Raw genomic sequence first — 23,388 nt, forward strand, 5'->3', positions numbered from 1 at the left:
TATAACCTAACTGATAGATGCATTCTGCACGTACATTTGGTGGCACAGTCATTAAGCTAGGGTAGATGTAAAAACACAATTTTATCACAAACATTAATACTCCTTCCTTGGAAAATAAGTAGAGTGTCTGCTCACGTGTATATGTCCTTCCCGAATTCAATGAAACTTTTTGTAACAAGAAACTCTGTTTCTATCAAAGAGAATATTTTATAGAATATGACCAAATTGATATACTTCCAGGATGAAATGTCTGGCTTGGTAGATGGTAGATGAGGGCAGAATGATGGATATTGTCTAACTAGATTTCAGAAAGGCTTCTGACGCTGTCTCCCATAAGATCCTCATAGAAAAGCTGTTGAAGCATGTGCTGGATGAGCAGACAGTGAGGTGGATTGTAAACCAGCTCAATAAACAGGTTCAGGGAGTGGTGATCAGTGGGATGAACTTCAGCTGGAAGCCAGTACCTGGTGGAGTGCCTCACGGGTCAATACTGGGTCCAGTCCTGTTCAGTACCTTCATTACTGATCTGGGTGATGTGGCAGAGCATAACCTCAGCCAGTTTGCTGACGATACAAAACTGGGAGGAATGACCGATACACCAGGGGATAGTGTTGCCATACAGAAAGACCGTAACGGGCCGGAGAAATGGATGACAAGAACATAATGAAGTTCAATGTGGGAAAGCATAGAGTACAGCACCTGGAGAGGAACAACCCCAGCAGCAGTATAAGCCAGTGGCGGATGGGCTGGAAAGCAGCTTTGTAGAAAAGGACCTGGGGATATTGGTTGACACCAAGATTAACGTGAATCAACAATATGCCCTTGCTACAAAGAAGGCTACCAGTATCTCCTGGTATCCTCGTATCTCCTAGGCTGCATTAGGCAAAGCATTGACAATGACTGGTCAAGGGAGTTGACCCTTCCTCTCTACTCAACGCTAGGAGGCCAAAGCTGGAGAATTGTGTCCAGCTGTGTACTCCTCAGTACAAGACTGGCTTGAACATACTGGAAAGAGGCCAGCAGAGGGCCATGAAGGGGATTGTGAAAGGACTGGAGCATCTCTCTTATGTGGAAAGGCTGAGGGAGCTGGAACTTTTCAGCCCAGAGACAAGAAGGCTCAAGGGGGAATCTCATGAATGTGTATGAATACCTGAAGGGGAGGGTACAAAGAGAACAGAACCAACCTCTCTTCAGTAGTGCCCAGTGACAGGGCACGAGGCAACGGGTACAAACTGAAACACTGGAAGTTCCATCTGAACAACACTTTTTTACTGTGCAGGTGACCAAGAATTCATACAAGTTGCCTGAAGAGGTTGTGGAGTCTCCCTTGTTGGAGATCTCCAAAAGCCACCTGGACAGTCCTGGGCAACCTAGGTGGCCCTGCTTGAAACTGGGGGACGGACCAGATGACCTTGAGAGGTTCCTTTCAATCTCAACAATTCTGTAATTCTATGATTCCAAAAATATTTACTTTTTCCCATCATGTCTTTTCTACTTGTTTTTAATTACTTGACTGATACTTCTATAACAGCATCTTTAAAAAATTCCCCTCAAACCCACCGTGTTTATGGAAAAATATATTGCATGATGTTATACTTCGTCAAATCTCTAAGCCCTGTCTTATGTATCACGATTTTTTTTGGTATGGTATGCTTTTTTCCTGCTCTGAAGCAATAGTGAATACTGTTCTGAAAATGAGTACTGATCTGAGGCAATGATATTGCACACTGATCAATGCTTCACTTAATATTTCATATCTTGTCATTTTCTCATAAATTACCTGAGGATGTGCTCCATGTTAATGCAGACTTCAGCATCAATCAACTATTTGCATGAACTCATATAAAGAGCACCATACCAATGCTTTTGGCACTATCATTAACATAAATTGTAGCTTTTCAAATATCAGTTCTTATTTACAGTTGACAAGATGGAGGAATTAGCCCTGTGTAGAGTCATTCCTGATGTTAATCTTCAGACTTAATGCTATTTAAAAACCATTTTCCAGCCAAAGTATGCTGACCTGTGGCTGTGGTCCAGCATCAAAGTTAGAAAGCAAACTAGAACACTGCTATAAAATAAATTGAAAGGAAAGACTGTAACACAAATACTGAAATGCCAGCACGTCAAAGAATTGTTTTGACTATCATAAATTTAATGTTGTACTGACCAGATGGAAAAATATTAAGCATGCAGCATAGTGAGAAGCTTACTGCAATACTGAGGCTTCACAAATTCTAAAGCAGAAAAACAACAATAATAACAACAACAAAAAACAAACCCCACAGCTGAATTCACAACAATACACCTGTTCCCTCACATGTGAGGCAGCCACTGGGATCCTTAGCATCTAAGGTCCTTTCCTGTCCTCCAAACAATACTTCTGCCTGTTCTATTAAAGCAGACTCATTCATCCCTGTTTTGAAGGGCATTCCCCTTACTCACCATTTTCTGTGGCTCTGGATAGCACCACTACTTTCTGGCTGTTTCTGAATATATTTCTAACCTAGTTGGGATCATGGTACATGCTTTCCAACCTGCATAAGAAAAAGTAATTCCAGTTTATAAAAATATTTTTATAAAAGCACCAAACTTTAGAGGAAGCAAGAGGTGCCAGTGCACTCTCTGGAGTCACCGCAGTGCATCCCCAGTGGTGCCAGTGCACTCTCTGGAGTCACTGGAGTGCATCTTCAGTGGTGCTAGTGCACTCTCTGGAGTCACCGCAGTGCATCCCCAGTGGTGCCAGTGCACTCTCTGGAGTCACCGCAGTGCATCCCCAGTGGTGCCAGTGCACTCTCTGGAGTCACCGCAGTGCATCCCCAGTGGTGCCAGTGCACTCTCTGGAGTCACTGGAGTGCAACCCCAGTGGTGCCAGTGCACTCTCTGGAGTCACCGCAGTGCATCCCCAGTGGTGCCAGTGCACTCTCTGGAGTCACCGCAGTGATCACTGTTTCTACTTTTTTTTTTTTTTTTTGGAAGTATAATGTCAAATTGTTTACTGCTTTTTAATCTTTAGCTTCTGAAGTTTCATGCAACTTATATTAACTGCTCTTTTAGAATATAACAGACTCATGTTTGGTTCAAATTCTGCTTTTTTATGCATGCACATGACACTCACTGAAGTAAATATGGGATATAGAACCACATTTTTAGAGTATTTTTATTGTTTACAGTGATTTCAAACATGACAGACAGTGCTCCAGTGATAGTTTTCTCCAATGAGTAGGATCTACTCATTATGGGCTTTTTTTTTTTTTCCTGCATGGTTGAAATAAACTCATCTACAAAACAGTATGAATATTGTATCCTTCATTCTTTCCAGGGGGGGAAAAATATATATATATACATATATATATATATATTGTTCTGTCATATGTCTTCAGTTTGATTTCTGCCTTCCCAATCATATTTCCAAGAAAAAATATATTATTTTTTTTTTGCCTACTTCACACAAAGTGAGGTTTCAGACATTATTCTTGGTAATATAGGACTATTTTGTTTCTAACAGTGAGAAGCCTACTATGCCAGTAATGATATAAAGAAGCACTACTACACTATTTCTCAGACAGATCTCACCACATCACCCAGGCTGCAAGGAGCCTTGGGAGTTCTCTGGTCCTGCCTGCTCTGCAAAGGAGGGTTAACACTGAATTTAGAACAGGTTCCTTGGTGTTGTGGTTTAACCCGGCTGGCAGCTAAACACCACACAGCCGTTCGCTCACCCTCCCCCCTCCCTCTCTGGGATGGGGGAGAGAAACGGGAAAGTGAAGCCTGTGAGTTGAGATAGAGACAGTTTATTAAGACAGGAAAATAATAATAACAATAATAATAATAGTGATAATGATAATAGTATTAATAATAATAATGTGTAAGAAACAAGTGATGCACAATGCAATTGCTCACCACCCGCTGACCGATGCCCAGCCTATCCCCGAGCAGCCGGCCCCCCCACCCCGTCCAGCCACCCCTATATATTGTTTAGCATGACGCCAGATGGTATGGAATACCCCTTTGGCCAGTTTGGGTCAGCTGTCCTGGGTCTGTCCCCTCCCAGCTCCTGGTGCACCCCCAGCCTGCTCGCTGGCAGGACAGAGCGAGAAGCCGAAAAGTCCTTGGCCTGGTGTAAACACTGCTCTGCAACAATTAAAACATCAGCATGTTATCAGCGCTCTTCTCATCCTAATCCAAAACATAGCACCCTACCAGCTACTATGAGGAAAATTAACTCTGTCCTAACCGGAACCAGGACACTTGGGTCTTTAAAATCTTCAAGGGATTTGCTAACTTAAGTTTCTAACAGCAGTATTCAGATCAATTATTCTTATGATCATGACTTTTATTCTTCCATCACCTAAAATAGAGAATGATGGTCTTACAGGACTAGGTATCTGACATCCTGTCTTCCTCTTTGCATTTAAGACTGTAGATGCTTAGTGCAGCTTTGTTATATTTGGTAAATTCATGTAGTTTTTATGATTTGAAACAGCCCCCCCCAAACTCCCCCCCCCCCAAAAAAAAAAAAATCGTTTAGAGGATAAGATATTCTATGGGCTCTCCAGGGGCTGCAGGGCAAGCTCTGCTGGGCACCTGCAGCAGCTCCTCCCCTGGCTGCTCGCAGGGCTGCTTCTCGCACTCCTTTCCTCACTGCCGGGCAGTGTTTGGCCCTTGCTGAGCTCTGCTCTCCGTGAGGAGCCCACCTGTGGCTGAGGCGCTCAGCCAGGCCCTGTGGTAGGGCCACTGGAGCTGGCATGGGGCAGCCCAGGCCTCGCCTCACAGGGAGGCCTGGCAGCCCTCACTGCCAGCGCCTGGACATGTAAACCCCATATATTATCATTATCTCCTACAGTTTTATTGTTCTGAGTACAAACTCTGTTCCAAAACACCCTACTAATGTCCTACAGGTATTTTTTGAGAACAAAATTTAGTCCCTGCCCCTTGAAAGCCAATCAAGCTCCCATGAGAGTTGATAGGAAGATGGTTAGTTCTTTGGCAGATTAACAAGGCCTGTCCTTTGTTACATAGTGTGGAAAGCATGGTGTTATTAAATGACAGCAACACTGCTGTGTAACCACAGGATGAGGACAGCCGTGTTTTTTCACAGTAGTAAAACATTTTCTTCTGAAATGCAGTATAATTCAATATGTCCTATGGTCTGAAATATACTTTAGCATAAGGAATAACTAATCATTTCACCTGGAAATTACCTTAATAAACATAAATGCCAATAATAACTGCTAGACTCAGTAATAATTTTGATAATTTGTGTCCATCTTGTTCACAAATAAATACAAATCAAGTAGTAGCTATGCAAATGTTGTAACTCAGTGCAAGTCTGACCACTGCCAACATAACACAACTTAGAAACAATGAACTTCTGTGTCAAAACATCTTTCCCTCTCCAAAATCATGGGTCTTAGCTTTGTCTGTTTTCTCATTGAAAAATATATATATATATATTCATTGTCAAACTCAGTACATTGTTTAGACCAAAAACAAGTGAGGGGAAAAAAATCATTTTAAAAATGTCATTTATCATTTTGTGTTTTGCAAACAAAATATTTCAGTTAGTAATTTACACTGACTAGCTGTAAAATATGAAGCATATTATAACTTAGCCTGAAGATAACCTTTTAAAATCAGTTTTTTTTAAATCATTGTTTTATTTTTCTTCACTTTTTTTTTTTTTTCCCCCCAATACTCAGCCAAACCAAAATACGTTGCTCACACAGCCATGTATTAGCTGTTCTAGTCTAGAAGACCAGCAGGTTGGCAAGCTGGTAGCCTCAGCTAAAACACCATGAAACATGCCAGCAATGATGATTATTAAATTACATGCAGCATATGCCCTGTGGGAAGCAGAGTGAGACTATCAACTCATTTTGATAGCTGAACAGCCACACAGTAAAAATAATTTTCAGGTACTACTGTTTGACTTGGGATCTGAAGTGGTTAATCCTAGATGAAGAACTCAGTGTTACAATATTTTCAAAATCTTCTTTACATGCTAGTTTTCAACTGTTAAAAATACAGCACTACAAACATCCTTTTTTTTTTTTTTTTTAAAATCTACTGTTGTCACAAACTTTGAAATAAATTGGTACATGTATTTAAATTGGAGTGGATACTTAAATTCATCAGCGGTCCACGGCTGAATCCTCTAAGGATAATGTCAGTTCTTGGACTGTGCATGCTTTTTAACAATTTTACGTGAATAATATCACGTCAGGGAGTGAAAAAAGAACCAACCTGTAAGGGCATATGAAGAGGTTTTACTTAGTGCATCCCAAAGTAAAACTCAAGGTTTCATAGCTGTTCAAGGGGCTAGTCCAATTTCAAAAACACTTTAGATCAGGACATATTTCTATGAATGGTATGTGTTAAGTGTGATGGTCAAAGGAAATGTGGGTTTAATGTACCCTAGAAGTCTTGTGGCATCTTCTATGAAACTGTTATGAAATTCTATTGAATGAAAGCAATATCAGTACTTTTTTTTCCCTGCAGTACAGGACACTCTCAGATATTCATAGCAATTTTGATCCTTTTTTGACCTACAACTTGCCATACATTTTCAAAAGGCTTCATTTTTAAAACATAGGAAAACCTATTAAAATTAAAAAAAAATAATGAAAATTGCTTATATGGCAAATTAACTGTTCATTATTCCACTAATTTCAAGAAAGTTACACTTTATTAAAGCCAGAACTCTAAAGTACTGTCCATTTTTTCCTACTGCTTAAAGATATTCAACAATTTCTGATATTTCACATTTTTATGCACCACCTCTGCACTTTCTAGAATCCTTCCATAGCATTTTAACCTCAGTTTTACCAACCCCACCTTATACTAGCATATTAGCTTCAATTAAAACAGCTCAAATTTTAGAACAAAGTAATTAAGCTCAACAATGATTCTTGCAATATTATTTGTTGGCTGCCATAAGCCCTTCAGCTATTGTAGACACTGAGTGATTTGGATTCTCCATCATCTCCTAAAAATAGTACTATGTTACCTTCCAAAGCAGCTTTCAAGTTCCGCAGTCCACAGTACTGCTGATGTATCATTTCCTTATCTCCACCTGCTAATCTCTCATCCTCTCTCACTGACCCCTCCAGTCTTTAAACCCTTGCCAATCTTCTTCTGAAGTGTCTTAAAAAGATTTGAAGAGTGATGTGAACAGAGAGAAGCAGCTTTCCAAAATGAATTTTATTAGCTTGAAAAAATGATCAGTGGAAGCAATAAGCCTTCTGAATGTATTCAGAATTAAAAATTAATTAAGAATTAGTCTGTCAAAAAACAATCAAGAGAGGAAGAAAAACATTAAAGTACGGTCTTAAAAGTGAATCAAAGAAAAATGGCATAACAAAGAGCTAAAATAATTATAAACACTTGTTTATTTAGTATTGAAGCTATATATAAAGGAGTATTTTTGGTTGTGTTTTTTGTTTCTTTTTTTTTTTCTTTACAAGGTTACTATTTAAATACTTGACTACACTTGAATACTTACAGTCTATATGGTAAATATTTTGAATCCTCATGAACTTTGAAATATTTCTCATTTAACAGGGTCTTACATTTCATGCTTAATGTTTAGAGTTATCTAACAGAGAAATGTTAGTTCCATTATTTCTTTTGAACAGATATTCACTGAAATTGGGTACGTCTTGGGTTACTTTGATCTCTAATTCATAACAATAATTTGGTTCGGTAATTTAAAATCTGAATACAGGAGGAAATGAGGTTGATCCTGAATGAAAAGGCTTTTCTATTTGCTACAAGTGACTATTCATGAATATTAGCCTTCAGTTAAATCACATTCACACAGAAGTTCAGAGGTCATGCATCCTTTAAAAATAATAGTAATAAAAAATACACAAAAATAACAACAAACAAATCAGGTACTTCAGTATTATTGCCTATTTATAAATCAATCAAGTGGGAAATAAAGGAAGTTCTTAGGATGTAGCACATATATATTTGGCTAGGTTGTAGGGTCGGTCTCATGAAATTTTTGTTTTTGCACTGTGATTTAGATTTTACATAAGAATTCTTACAAGTTAAAATGAAATGTACTTAAAGGGACATAGTCTACACTGGGGGACACATTCTAAAATGTAAAGTACCAGTCCCAGGGCATGCAGGTACCAGGAAGCCTGACTGCAAATGGGGAGTGCTTTCTGGCCCTTTCTCCTATTAGAAAATCTGTCACAATTACTATGGCTCTCCTCCTCTCCATGTCCATCCATTTATCTTGGTAGGCTATCCAGACTTGCAGGGAACAGGGTGGTCAGGTTATTCAGGGCATGTATAGGCTGCATTTGGAGATCATGTGGAGGAGGGTGTTCCTGCCCTGAGCTGAATACTGAGTCTTACTTCTTACTTATTCTTACTTATTACTCCTTTATTTCCCAAACAGATCAAACCTAGTGCCATGTGCCTGGTATTTGAAAAACATTAATTTTGATTAAGACCAACATATTTTATGAATCAAAGAACACCTTAAAATGGAGGAGACATTAGAAGAATGGGGATACCTATGGAATGGAAAATGACCATGTGAAAATGCCACTATTTTTATTGATAAAATACAGAGGTATTAGGAATAGAAGAGTAGCTAATAGATGCTTGCAACCCTAATTCATTGAAATGTCACTGATATTCAGTCCCAATACAGAACATATGAACTAGAAATAGTTCAGATTTCAGTAAGATGTTATTGCCATTTTTGCACTGCAATTAGTCTGAAAAAAAATCTAAAAGAATATCCAAAAATAGAAGATAAATTCTTTTAAAGTTTGCTTTGATTGTTCTTAACTTATTCATTCCAGATTTTGTCATCAAGAAAGCACTGCTGTTTTTCAGTGGCTGGCAAGGATGAGGAACTATTCTATTATCATTCTTCAGTCATAACTCAGAATAAAAATTACTAAGTTTGGTAGACAGAAAAAGAATCCTTTAATAGATTGAATTGACAGGGTTTTGCTATTGTTGTTGTTGCATGTGTATGTGTGTATTTGCTCTTAAAATATGTGAATTCCTGATGAAAAGGCATATAATAAAAGGACTACCAAAGTTAGCATGACCTTCAAAAAATAATCAACCCTTTTTTCTCTTTCTCTAAGCATTAGTGCATATATTTAGTTGTACTACTTTGAATAAAAATGAAGTATTGACAGCAGTAGTAATATAAACTTTGGAATTGCTTATTATTTTTCTTGTGTTCACTGGAATCCATATACAACGTTTTTTACAAAGTGCTAACAGCCCACAGAGCCATGTTATACACCAAGTGATCTGACATAATGGGTGACTGAATTATCTGCCTTTTGACCAAATGTTACTGTAGAATAAGAAATCTGCATGTGAGTCCAAAGAAAATTAGGCACTGACATTGGGATGCTCCATATAAACAGATAATTACCTATGCACTTTTCAGTGAAGTATATGTGCATATTAAGTTGCTCTACTTTAATAATGAACCAACTGTATGTTGGTAAAATATTATGTGGGTAAAATGTTAACTTCATCAGAGGAAAGATCTAATTTGGCCTTTAGAATATTTTCACTCTTTCCACTCATTATCCTTTATTTTTTCTTTGTTAGCAATGTCTTGCTGGTGTTACAGATATCTTGTACTTGAACATGATCTTGAAAAACAGAGTTAGCCATCAGGCCACAGATTAAGGTGAAGTACTAATCAGAACAAGAGTTGAGATTTTTTTTTTCAGTGAGATTAAACCAGCTGTGTGCTTAGCATGCTAAATGTTGATCTGCATTTATCATTAAATTGTGGCCAGCAATCCTCTCAATTCATCAAGAATGTTACATTCAAAGACACAACACAGAAATCCTTAAACATACAGAAGTGAAATCCCCAACCCAAACAAAACAAAACTCTCATTACTTCCTAATCTCCAAATATTTGGAAATTTTGTTAAGGTATTTTTGGATCTGTGGGTGAAAAAAGGCTTAGTGGCACAGATTAATTGTCTTGTATGCCTGAGGTTTTTTGGGGGGATGCTTGCAATTTCAGATTTTCCAGAAAAGAAATTGGTGCAGTATCTCTTTCAAGCAGCCTTGCTACTTGACACAGGGCTTTGCAAGAAACTATGAAAACATAGTCCATGCCATAGGGAACAGATGATTAAAAAGAAAAGAAGCTTTGATATGTTATTTCTGTGTCATTCAAGAGTAACACCACTGTAAATGCTATTTAGATTTTACAGAAGTGTATATGAAATTGGATTAACTTACAAATATCAGAGGTTCACATACAATAAAACATCAAAGAAGAATGAGCAAAGAGGAAAGAGAAAAAAGATAAAAAGAACTTTTGAGTTTGTCTGATGTTAGCAGAAGTCAGAATTACTGTTTCTTAAGGCGATGGGAGAAAATAGTCTGTTTAATAGTATAGCATGTTCCAAAATACACATATTTTTGTGGACATGATTCAAGTTTGATACCACAGATTCATTATAGTTATTCATTTATGCAAGTGCTATGATAGACACGACACCTTAAAAATAACTGGACAGATACAAAATATGTCTTGAATTTATGAGTTAGTAAGATCTATTTTATAATTTACAAATATGTATTGCATATCTGTAATTTAAACAAGGCATGATGATCATCATTGTCTCAACAATTGTTGCAATGCACAGGATCTTAACAAGCTGCAAGTAAAATCCCAGTATTAGTTGTGGAGCTTAGGTTTGCTTTACAGAGTCTATGCTGACTACCAAAGCATTCCAGCTATTTTTGCAAAGCAGTACGGGAGTAGGGTTCCATTAAAAACTACTATAATGGGTCTTTCTAGTACAACTGAGATAGCAGCATGTACTAACCAGTTGCCACTTTCTGAATCTCATTATGCTCTTTCAGCTAAGTTGAAAGCTGATTCCAAATCTTTAGCTGCTGCTTCTGAAATGCTGGAGTGCATTTCAATCTTCTGCATCTTGCTAGAGGCTCTGTTTTTATCATTGCATATGCCAATAAATGTTCAGGTTCAAAGTTTAATTTCCACCAGTATATGTGGTAAGCATCCTTTTTTATTATTATTATTATTATTTTTTCAATCTGCAGATCCATTTTTCCAGAAAACTTGGCTATTGATTTTTATTCCTATTCCTATTAATCAAGTGAAATATCTTTTCCACTCCTTATTCCAAGAATCAAAGGAACTGATCATGAGTCATTTTTTTCTGGCCACACAAATTCATTGAAAATACAAGTTATTGCCCAAATGCCTTTTCATTAAAATTTATAGCTTACAGAAAAACAGATCTTTTTTCTTTTTTTTTTTTTTACCTTCTCACATTAAAGAGATCTCATATAACAAAACATTTCAAAAGATGCATCAAAAAGGATCATGCTGCAGTAATTCCTCCTAAGAAGTTACACTTGTCTGGAGACCATCTCCATTTATATAAATTCCCATATGCATATAGATTTACTTGTGCAAATCTACAGATACCCGTGGCTACAGTCATAAACACATAAAGGCACAAAAGTTCAAGGGGGCAATGCACTCTCATTACCCAAATAGTGGCAAGGACATTACGCTAACCTGAATTTAAAATACGTCATAAATTTTGCATACTCCCTGTAGTGAAACTCCCTCCTCATACACACTTGGGCAATATTGTCTAGACACTGTTTTAACATTATCAAATGCATGTAGACGGAGTATGAAATCACTGAAGGGAATTCATGGAAAGAATTGGCTATATTATAAAGAAAATGAGAAAAACTAGGGAAAATATATGCCGTATTATTCACAAGATGAAAAGGGAAAACTGTTTCAGGCACTCATTTTGAGGGAAGTCTAAAAAACATTTAAATAGACTGATTTGATGAATAACATAAAGCATACATAAAAAATGTAGTGAAAAAAACAATGTTCCTGGAATTAGATGTGTTTTAGGCTTTTCATACCACAAACTGCCAAACACATGTTAATAATCACGGCATATCCATATTCAATTTTTATGCATTCTTCTGTGTTCCAGGGATTTATCTAATGGACTCGTTATGAAAAACATGTATAATATAGGGTGTGGGATCTGATGACATTACTAATAACAGAAAGTAGTTTTAACAAGATGGTTTAACAAGATGGTTCTGGTATTTCCAGTCAATAACTAAAAGAGACTAGAAGAGACTTGTAAAGAGACTCCTGAGTGGCGGAAAGGCTTTCTAAGCATACAACATAATACAGAAGAGAAAGCTCAAGGCCCCAGGCAGTCAGCTGGGAAAGCCCGGATTATAATTTAGGAAACCCTAGATATAGCCTTCAGTAAAATGTACAGCCTCAAGAAATGAAAGTGTCATCACTAAACAGAGCGTATTGCCTCTGACAAATGAAGATGGAGAACTGGTAACAACAGATGTGGAGAAGGCTGAGGTACTTAACAACTTCTTTGTCTTGGTCTTCACTAGTGGCCAGGCTTCCCACATCTCTCGAGTCCTCAAACCTCTGGGCAGGGGCTGGGGGAGCAGAGTCCCTCCCGCTGTAAACGAAGAGCAAGTTTGGGACCTCCTGACACAGCTTAACAATGACAAGTCTATGGGGCCTGATGACATGCATCCCAGGGTCCTGAGGGAATTGGTTGATGTAGTCACCAGACCACTCTCCATCATATTTAAAAAATCATGGCGGTCAGGCAAAGTCCCCAGTGACTGGAAAAAGGGAAATATCATTCCCATTTTTAAAAAAGGTAGAAAGGAGGACCCAGGGAACTATAGATGGGTGAGCCTCACCTCTGTGCCTGGCAAGATCATGGAATAGATCCTCCTGGAGGCAATGTCAAGGCACATACAGGACAAGGATTGAATCCAGGACAGCCAGCATGGCTTCACCAAGGACAAATTGTGCATGACCAATCTGGTGGCCTTCTGTGATGGAGTGACTGCATCAGTCGACAAGGGAAGACTGACTGATGTCATCTACTTGGACTTCTGTAAGGGCTTTAATATGATTCCACATATGAAGGGTGGACCATCTGGTGGATAAGGAACTGGCTCAATGGCCACACCCAGAGAGTGGTGGTCAATGGTTTTATGTCCAGGTGGAGACGGGTGATGAACAGTGTCCCTCAGGGGTCTGTCTTGGGACCAATGCTTTTCAATATCTTTATCAATGACATAGACAATGGGATTGAGTGCACACTCAGCAAGTTTAAAGATGACACCAAGCTGAATGGTGCAGTTGATACAACAGAAGGAAGGGATGCCATTTAAAGGGACCTGAACTGTCTAGAGAAGTGGGCCCATGTGAACCACATGAGACTCAACAAGTCCAACTACAAGGTGCTACACCTAAGTCAGAGCAATCCCAGACAGGAGTACAGACTGGGAGAAGAACTCACTGAGAGCAGCCCTGCAGAGAGAGACTTGGGGATTCTGGTGGATGAAAATCTCGACATGAGCCAGCACTGCGTGCTTGCAGCCCAGAAGGCCAGCTGCATCCTGGGCTGCATCAACAGAGGAGTGACAGCAGGTGGAGGGAGGTGATTGTCCCCCTCTACTCTGCCATTGTGAGGCCACACTTGGAGTACTGCATCGAGGTTTGGGGCCCCCAGCACAAGAAAGATGTGTACCTGTTAGAACGAGTCCAGAGGACTCTTTCCAGAGGACAGGTTCTTCTGTCTTTCTTTTAAAAACTAAAGGTAGTGAATCTTCTTCCATAATAGGCAGAACACATTTAGAGAGAGAGTGAGTATAAGAAAAACAAACAAAACATTTTGGAACATTCTGCTACAATTACAGAGTTAAATTTAAAATTCAGATGCAACACATTTTCTTAAAAAGATGTAGTAAACAAACTAAGTCTCAGAGCACTACAGTTATGTGTCCCATAAAGGATTTCTAATATTTGCAGGGCTATAATGAACTACTAGTATTTTTGACAAACAACAAAGAAAAATGTAGCCTCCAAAAGCTGTTTGTTTCCACTCCTAGAACATGAGTGTGTAAACCAAAGTGATGGGCAAGGACATTACTTCTGTGACTCTTGTGCTTGAAAAAATCACTAGCAGGTGATATTCTAGAATAGCAATAGAGAGGAAGGGAACAATCAGTAAATTTCTTAAATCTGGACAAGATACGTGAAAGTTTACAAGCATGTTTTGTGAAAGAGCAGTAAGAATTGCATGCTAAGGTCAGAGCTTATGGAGCTGCATTTGGAGCAGCTTCCACTCATCACTAAGAGAAGAAGAGTTCTGCAGTCCTGCAGACTATTTTTGAGAAACTCTTGTTAAACTGGTATTACATCTGCAACTAGCACTCTACTTCAGTTAATCTCTAGAGATGTGGAAATTTATATACTAAGTTCTGATATGGATGGCTACTTAATAAAAATACCATACTGCAACTTTTAACTTTGTTTTTATTTCGGTCTACCTGTAAATCTTGTTTATTACTGGTATTTCAACTGGCTTATTGTAACTAAAACAACTGAACAAATTAAGTTCTCTATTCCACCTGCTAAAATCCTGAATTCATGAAGCTGCTGTCTCATTTACTGTAAAGAAAACAGGTACAAAACAGTAATTCATTTGCTGTAGTAACTCTGCTTTATGCTTTTCATATGCTGCCTGCAGGCTTCACTGCTGTTTTGTTTTTTTGGTTTTTTTTTTTTTTCCCTGCTTAGTGAACAGGAATATAAATTGGAACACAACACGAACAGATCTTGTTCTTTTCTCTATATCTATGCTTTTAGCTCCCACACTCTGATTATTTGTTACAGCTCCTACAGTTCTAGGAAATGACAGACTCAAAGACACTGTGAACACAGCAGCCCTCCTCCCTTCAGGTTGTTATTCCCAGGGGGAAGCAAAGAATGGCAGAACCAGCGTGCTGTTCCCTCCCCATTTCAGGGGCTGAGATCAGTGTCCCATGGACAGTTTAATACCAAGGAAGTAGCAAGCAGGTGTTAACACGAAGTCTAATGACAACAGTGTATGAAAATATATAATTTTATTAACTAGTATTCTGCAGCCTATCAGCATATTATTTCACTGTCTTGTATATCAGTTTTCTTCTTATAGCAAATAAAAAGAGCTTTTTCCTCTAAAAGCACTGTGATTCTATACCCTTCTTTGCTTCTTTCATTCTCATTAACCAGTGGGCACAAAAGAACTTCCTTCTATATCCAAGTTCCTGTTTGGAAATGAAGGAAATGTCCTGTTACCTCTCATACCAACTGGAATGCGTATGGGCATTGAGAACTCAGAAAACAGCTAGCTTGTCTTCAGTACTAAACATATCATTATCTACTCAAAATGAAAGTTTCCAAGGTAACGAAGAAATGAGGATATGGGAAATGTAAATTTAAAAGAGCAAAACAGTCTGGAGTTTTTCTTTCTTTCCTTTTTTTTTTTTTTTTCCTTCAAAATTTACATATACATGCACGCTGTTATTAAGTTGGAATTATGGTCCGTGGGTTTATCATTTTATTCGTATATTAACAGTAATAGTTACTTATATTGCCAAGATCAAGCCTTTATTGTGCTAATAACTATATATTCACAAAGCAATTGCTGTATTAATAAACTTATTATCTAAATAGACAATACAGAGAATAAGATACATCAACCTAATATTGACTGAAATGGGAAAAAAAATCTTAAATTTACAGAGAAAATCTCTATCAGTCCAGAACTGAACAGAGATCTCTCCAATACTTAGTTAATTGACATAAAGTCTATGAGACAACTTCATCCACTGTAGGTTCCCCATTTGAAAATGGCTTTTCCAGAAGTTTACAATACACCTATAATTTTATTGTTTCCTGTGATAAGCAAATGGGGTATTTTCAGCAGAGGTGTCTGGTTTTGTGCTTTCTTAAGAAAGTTACCAAGCTGTCTTGATTTATTTTTTTTCTGATGATCTTTTGTTAAGATTTTGAAGTAGACACCTAGGTCTGCATATAATTTAAAAGATATTAGGCTGAAAGATCAAAACCAAACCAAGTGAAACCAAACCAAGCAAACAAAAAGTAAGTAAGGAAAACAATTTCCTGACAGCCTTTATTTACTGCTATGCAAGCACTTTCATTCTGCTTTGAGCAGAAAATTCAACTTGATGACCTCCAGCAGTCCCTTCCAACCTCAATTATCCTACAATTTTATGAGACACCTGTTTTCAGAAGTCTCTCATGACATTTCTGAATTTTCTTCTGAATTTACATGGAATGTCTGGCTTCCCTTGGCCTAAGTGGAAAGGCAATGACATTGTGACATGTAAAATCACTCCCAATTCCCAATGCTTCCAGTGATTTATTCTGTGCGATGTATGTGTCATTTTGCTTGTATGAAAGTACATGATAAAGACAAAAAGACACAGACCCAGAGAAATAAAGACTCAAAACAGTGACAATTTTTAGTCTTTACAGACTGAGAGCAAAATGTGTTGCTCTCAAAGCAACTGATAATGAGAATTCTTGGACCTCTATGCCTGCAGCCACACGTCCCCCAACAAAATTAGTTTATAAATAGGAAAGCTTTCCTCAAATATAGACCTTCAATGCAGTTTCCAGTGCATTAAGGAAAAAAAAATCAAAAGAAAACAACAACAACAAAACTATTTAAGCTATTATTAGCAGCAAAACATGTATTACTGCCATTGTATATACTTCAACGACCTCGACAGGAAATGAATAACTAAGGCAGCAAAAGCCTTAGTTCACTGGTGGCTAGTTAATTACTTGTCATTAATAGATCAATAAACTGTTTCAGTCCTGACTGTGTTTAAATTACATTAACTGGGCAGTTTCTCCCTGAGAAAGAATCATGTTGTAAATTGATGTGATACCCAAGAGGCAAAAAAGTGAAAAAGTTGAGCTGCTGCACTCTCTTCTCAGTTTTCTGTTCTCTTTGATGCAATTTAAAACAAAACGACTAGTCTATTCTAAGTGGTTACTGAAATATATGAAAAGTGTAAAGGAAGAGTTTTGACTTAGAAAAGTATCTATGATCGAGGCCACAAATGGTGTCCCGATCGCATGAAGTCTGTAGAGATTTTACCACTGGTTTCAAAACTGGATTCCCCTTTCTGAGGAATACAAAATGTCTTTTGTGTGTGTGTTTGTGTGTGTGTGTACAATACTGGAATGATTTATATAGAAAGCTCTGTAGTGGAAGAAGCTATATAAGTAATTGGAGCTGTTCTCTCCAAGGGGAAAAAAAAAAAAAGGATATGAAAAACTAGTTCCTTAGCTTAGATGTCATAGACAACAGCCAAGAATACAAAACATAGTAAAGAAAGAAAATGTGTTGGTCTCTCCCTCACTAACACACAAATCACTGCTGTGTTATGTGTACAAACCATTACAGGTGTTATGCAAACACTAGTGTGATTAGTTGCTACTATTTAGGTTAAAGTTATCTGTCTTTATTGTTTCTTTCTCCCACTCACAGGAAACAAACAAATAAACAACAACAAACTACTTTGTAAAATACCTCCAGAAACTCACTTTCCAGACCAAGAAACCATCTTATAAAGAGTTTAATTTCTCTTTCCACGCAAAAGGTGAAAACATGGAGAAAGAGATATCCGCAAAATACACCCAAAACATTTCTGAGAAATTAAAAAATGTAAATATCTGGAATTGATTATTCTTTTTTTTTTTTTAATTGTTCTTAAAATAAATTTGTGTGCTGCTTAATTGCTTTAAATTTGGAAGCAGCTGGAAACAACTGCAATTACAGTATATATTTCTTTTACTACAATATAAACATATGCTAACAAATACAATTTGGTCCTGAAATAATAGTCCTATACATTCAACGAAGGAGAATCTAACACTGTACTCTGTGTAAACCATAAGCTTTCTATGTACATTATCTGCAGCTCAAGTCCTCAAGTAAACTTACCTTCTAATTACCTGCCCAAAAATATATCCATATACTACACTTTTGAAGCATGTGCAAATAGTATCCACTAGCAGAATCTAATCACAGTACTTCTAATTATGAACATGATTCAGAACCTCCTATACATTAAGGCCCAAGAAAGAAGAATTATTTCCCACTTTGCAGAGTCTCCTTGCTAAGCTAAATTAAGCAAAATAATAGCAACAGAGACAAACTATGCATTAGAAATATTTCAAAAACAGCAGGGAGGAAGGAGAGGAGTAACAAGCATTACAGTATCTATTAACTAACGAAATGCTTATGGAAATTGTGATAAGACGCGCGTGCATGCTAAATGAACCCTTATCTATACCACCAAAAGAAAATATGCCAAAATAAATTCATGAGAGGAAGGAGCTTAAAGTATAACACTGTAAGCCATTAGCTTCATCTGAAACACATTTAACTGCTTATATCACAATGTACTCATTTCACAATCACAAAATGTTTTATGTTTCCACATATAACCCAGTCTTCGTGTAGTGCCATTAGAGGTTTACTTAACATCAAATGCTATCATACACAATTAGAGCGTAGATGCAGTACTAGGTGTATATTAATAGTTTCTAAAAATAATTTATTCTTTATATGCTGTTTTACTGATTCTGCAACAACGAATAGTTTTATCAGTTATAGATAAGAGTTGTTGAGAAGGTACATATAGCATTACTATGACTGTTCTTTTCCAGTAAAGCTACAGATCAAAATGAGAAATTTATAATGAATGTAACCTAGCATATTGTATTTCTCACACAACCACATTACTGACCATGCCAATGTGTAAGGCATCATATTATTAAAAATACTCCATGTTTAAGAAAACTGTTTCAGAGATATTAGTGGGAAAATTCCAATACTTATTCAGCCAGTTCCTTCAATGACAGTAGCATATGAAGACTGACAACCAAAACCCAGGACAAAGGTCAAAGCAGTATTTCAATATCTCTGATGATTAAACTTCCAAAGCTACCCTGTTTACCAAAAATGGGAGGTTTAAGAAGCAACAAATCTGAGAGAACACGCAGATTTGTGATGCAAATAAAATAAAATAAAATAAAATAAAATAAAATAAAATAAAATAAAATAAATTTAGTAGTAAGCAAAAAGGCAAACTTTCTAAAGAAGATAATTTATTCTATGTTTTCAATTATTTACCTCTGTGTGAGGTGTGTAATGAAGGACAACAAAGATATGCTGTCACTGAGTGGACTGGTCTAGCAGCAATCCCTGATGATTTGTTCAGTGTCTTTGACACTGCATTTAACTGATAACCCATTCTCAGCCTACCTGGTGTATTAAGCAGCCGGGACATCTTGCAAGAATATGAGATAAACTGCTCACAGTATTCAGCACTACTGGTAATGGCAGAAATCTGGTCCATCGTTGCACTGTAGTTGAGCTGCAGTACAGATAATTTTTCCAAGCTGTTGCCTCCCACAGAAGTCTGCGGTTGCAGATCATGATAGACAGTTGTCCATACTTTATCCTCTGAAATAGAGAGTGGAAAAAGACAAGACAAGAATTGGTAATATACAGACAGTTGAACTGAATTAAAATAAATCTTATCCTTTGATAAAAGCTTAAAGTGTTCTCTAAGATGTTTTTGAGTGGGCAGTAGGGAAGAAGTACATTGCACGTTAAGCCATCATATGAGAGCATAGTTCCAACAATGACAAACTGCTGAAAGAATGAAACGCTGGTTACCATTGGAATCTTGATAACCAATATAGAATCATAGAATGGTTTGGTTTGGAAGAAGGTCATCTAGTCCACCCCATCTGCTTTGGACAGGTACATCTCTCACTAGATCATTTTGCCCAAAGAGCTGTCCAATTTGACCTTGAACACTTCCAGGGATGGGGCATCCACAACATCTCTGAGCAACCTGTTCCAGTGTCTCACCACCCTCATAGTGAAGAACGTCCTCCTTATATGTGATCTAAATCTACCTTATTTCAGTTTAAACCATTACCCCTTGTCCTATCACTACAGGCCCTTATAGAAAGTTTCTTTCCATCTTTCTTATAGGGGCCCTTTAAGCAGGAAAGGCTGCAATATCATCTCCCTGGAACTTTCTCTTCTCCAGCCTAAACAACCCCATCTCTGTCAGCCTTTCTTCATAGGAGAGGTGCTCCAGTCCTCTGATCATTTCTGTGGCCCTCCTCTGGAACCACTCTGAACATGTTCATGTCTTTCTCCTGCTGGGAGCTCAAGAGTTGGATGCAGTACTTGAGGTGGGGTCTTACAAGAGTGGAGTAGAGGGGAAAAATCACCTCCCTCAACATGCTGGCCACAGTTCTTTTGATGCAGCCTAGGATACAATTGACATTCTGGATTGCAAGCACACATAGTTAGTTCATGTTTCATTTTTTATCCAAGTCCTTCTCATCAGGGCCACTCTCAACCCATTCATCCCCCAGTCTGTACTGATGTTGGGGATTGCCCCAGCACAGCACCTTGCACTTGGCCTTGTTGAATTTCATGAGGTTCATGTGGGCCCACCTTTCAAACCTGTCCAGGTCCCTCTGTGTGGCATCCCTTCCCTCTAGAGTGTCAGCTGCATCACTCAGCTTGGTGTCATCCACAAACTGGCTGAGGACACCTCCCTGTCTTCCATATGCCTTAACATGGTTTCTGGGAGGATCTGCTCCATGTTCTTACCTGACACAGAGGTAAGGCTGATTGGTCTGTAGTTCCACAGGTCCTCCTTTTTACCCTTTTTAAAAATGGGTATATACTGTAATATACTCTGTGAAGAAGCCTCCTAAACAACTGATGATAATAGTGACTTATGAAAATAATAAGGATTAACTTTGTTCAAAAATTGATTAGCATGACACAAGGCTGATGCTCTAAAGACTTAAGCTTTCTCTGTGAGGAAAATTAATTATGCATGGTAAGTTGCTATGGGCTAGATAGAAATACTGCTTTGCAGTACATATTAGGGACACACCAGATTCTACTGTGATTACATCGTTTAATTTTTAATACTGAAAACAGTGTAGTTTATCAATGAACATATGAATCATGTCTCCCACATTTTTTACCAAGCTGCGTTCCAAGGAGAAATCAAAAATTACCAATTCACCTACCACGTTGTATAGAGACTACATGAGAATTTGGTTGAAAACCTGGGATGGAAGTTTACTGAAAAATTGTTTTTGAGAAGGGAGTGATATAGATTATACATTCTCTGACAGCAATGTCTCATTTTTTTGGCAGAAAGTGCTGCACATGTAAGAGCTCTAACATGTTAGAAAGGCCATTTAGAGCCTCACCTTAGATTTCTGAGCCAGGAAAGACCCCTAAACTAGCCATTAAAAAGCCATAGGAACGGCATTAGCAATAGGAGTTGCACTGGGCCTCACGTCTGTGAAGGGAGCTCCTTTCAAGATACTGGATTCCAGACAATGTAGCCCTGACACTTCCCCTCACAGTGAGGGAATTTCAGGCTTTATTGTGGACGCTGTATGAAGGAAGACAGAAACATACTCATGGATGGATCTAGGTTGCCTTTAAGTAGAAAGGGTTAAATGCCTCATGGGTACAACAAATGCATGGAGAAAACTTAGCGCTGCACAGCTAGAACATTTTTTTCCTTTTTAAAACTTAGTCTTATTTGTTAACGTGATAATATTTCCCAAGGAAATCAGCTAGATATTTATAGTTTGAAAATAATAACATCTTTCATGGTTCCAATTTTTCAGAAACTGCTTGTTAGTTGACACCATTCTTCAGTACCGTTCAGTCAGTAATCTGCTTGAGAACTGCAGCCAACTTTAGTTACAGAAATGGTAATGCAAATAATTCATACTACCTTAAGTACTTGTATCATCATGATTTATGGAATTACTCTCACGTAGCTGAGAACAGGATGTGGTAGTCAAAGTTAACATATCAAAATCTAAAAGAAAAGCTACCCCACGTTTTCTGTCACTAATACACAGAAATCTCATTTAAGGAATCTCATTTGGAGGTGAAAAATGTATCCTAGCTAACTGTAATTTGATATATACTCCTGGAAATTATTGGTATGAATATTCCCCTAATACACCAACGATTATTTTAAGAAAGCATAACTTATGGTTATTTCTAACCACAAGTGTTCAGAGACAATTTGTAGGACAGTATAAGAACCTGAAGAGCTGTGTATATGGCTTCTGTACAGTGTAACACACCTTTAAAGAACAGAGATCACATACCAATTATAATGCTAAGTAGCATCATCTGTAAAATGTTCTGTGTTTATGACCTTTAAAATTCAAATTACTAGAACTATATTAAAATGAGTTAATGTTGAGAATGGTTATTAATAATCTAAGGATAATTACAGTAGTACTGTAACATGTCTTTATTATAGCCATTACAAACACAGGAAGTTAAAAGTTAATGTTTAAAAGCTATCCAAGTATTTTTTAAATTTCAAAAAAAAAAAATGCAATAACTTTACAGAGAAGGACGTAAGAGCAATTTAAACCAAATTAGAGGAAAACAAGGTGGTTTTGTTTGTTTGTTTGTCTTCTGCGATACTGCATGGGACAGTCACCATTTCCTGGGTGCACTGACAATGTATTCCTGCACCTTAGTCCATTGTGTAGTGTTTTCTTTGAGGCTGGTCAAAATTGCCTAGTCCAAAAAGTAGTTTAGACAACCAGTGTAGGAGCTGGGCTTTGCCTTAAATTTGAAACTCATACATACCCAGAGAACTTTGAGACAAGACATAGCAGTTGAGCAAAAAAAAAGTACATAGTATAGATCTTAATGTTTATGTACAATATATGCATATGAACAATCTCATTATATCATTAGCTCATAAAACCCAAGAGACTTTTGAGTAGTGTTGTAGTTTAAGAATGTAGGCTGGATAGTGATAGAATTTCTTTTGATATCATAATAACATTGAGAAGCAAGAATTATCTCATCTGCTGACTTGACTGAAAGATAAATTATACTATCATAATTAGGTAAAGCATCATTGCTAATCAGGTTGACTGCATTTCATTTTTCCCCCAAAGTAAATCCTATGCACAGATTTCAATTAAGTTCAGTGATATTTAAGGTTGGAGCGGTTTGCTTTATTCCATCATTAATTTACACTAAAAATGTGGATTTTTAGAAAGATCACTTTCTTAGCTTCTTTGTCAGAAAATGCTTTATTTATGAAGTATCAGAAGAGGAATTCTGCCATTGAGGTGAGTGCTGTAATTTGGGATGAATCCCTTACGCTTTCCTTACAAATAATGTTGAACCATAGATTTACGTAGAGAACAGAATTCAATGCAGTTTTGCAACAAGTGTCTTTGTAGCACAGTGAAGAAGAAAAGTAATGTGTGCATTGAAAACATAGCACCTGTCCCACACTGTTCCATCTCTTGGCCTCAAACTGTCCACATTTCAAGAGGACGTGACTCGCCTTCAGTAGAAGAGACTGGATACTTCCCATTGACACGGAAGCTTAGGCGCTCCCTAACTGTAT

The 23,388-nt window shown here is 37.6% G+C and overlaps 1 protein-coding gene across 21 annotated transcripts in view; it reads right to left on the bottom strand.

The window, feature by feature from the left end:
* CNTNAP2 (contactin associated protein 2) overlaps positions 1–23,388 on the bottom strand; it is a 1,160,459-nt gene that overhangs the window by 321,556 nt on the left and 815,515 nt on the right. For all 21 annotated transcript variants that reach the window (XM_080582584.1, XM_080582595.1, XM_080582598.1 and 18 more), the window contains one exon: positions 19,200–19,400. In XM_080582584.1, coding sequence (XP_080438710.1) covers positions 19,200–19,400 — 201 coding nt within the window. The remainder of the gene's footprint in view (positions 1–19,199; positions 19,401–23,388) is intronic.

Source organism: Anser brachyrhynchus, assembly GCF_964034855.1.
Source record: "Anser brachyrhynchus genome assembly, chromosome: 2".
NCBI classification, from domain to species: Eukaryota; Metazoa; Chordata; class Aves; order Anseriformes; family Anatidae; genus Anser; species Anser brachyrhynchus.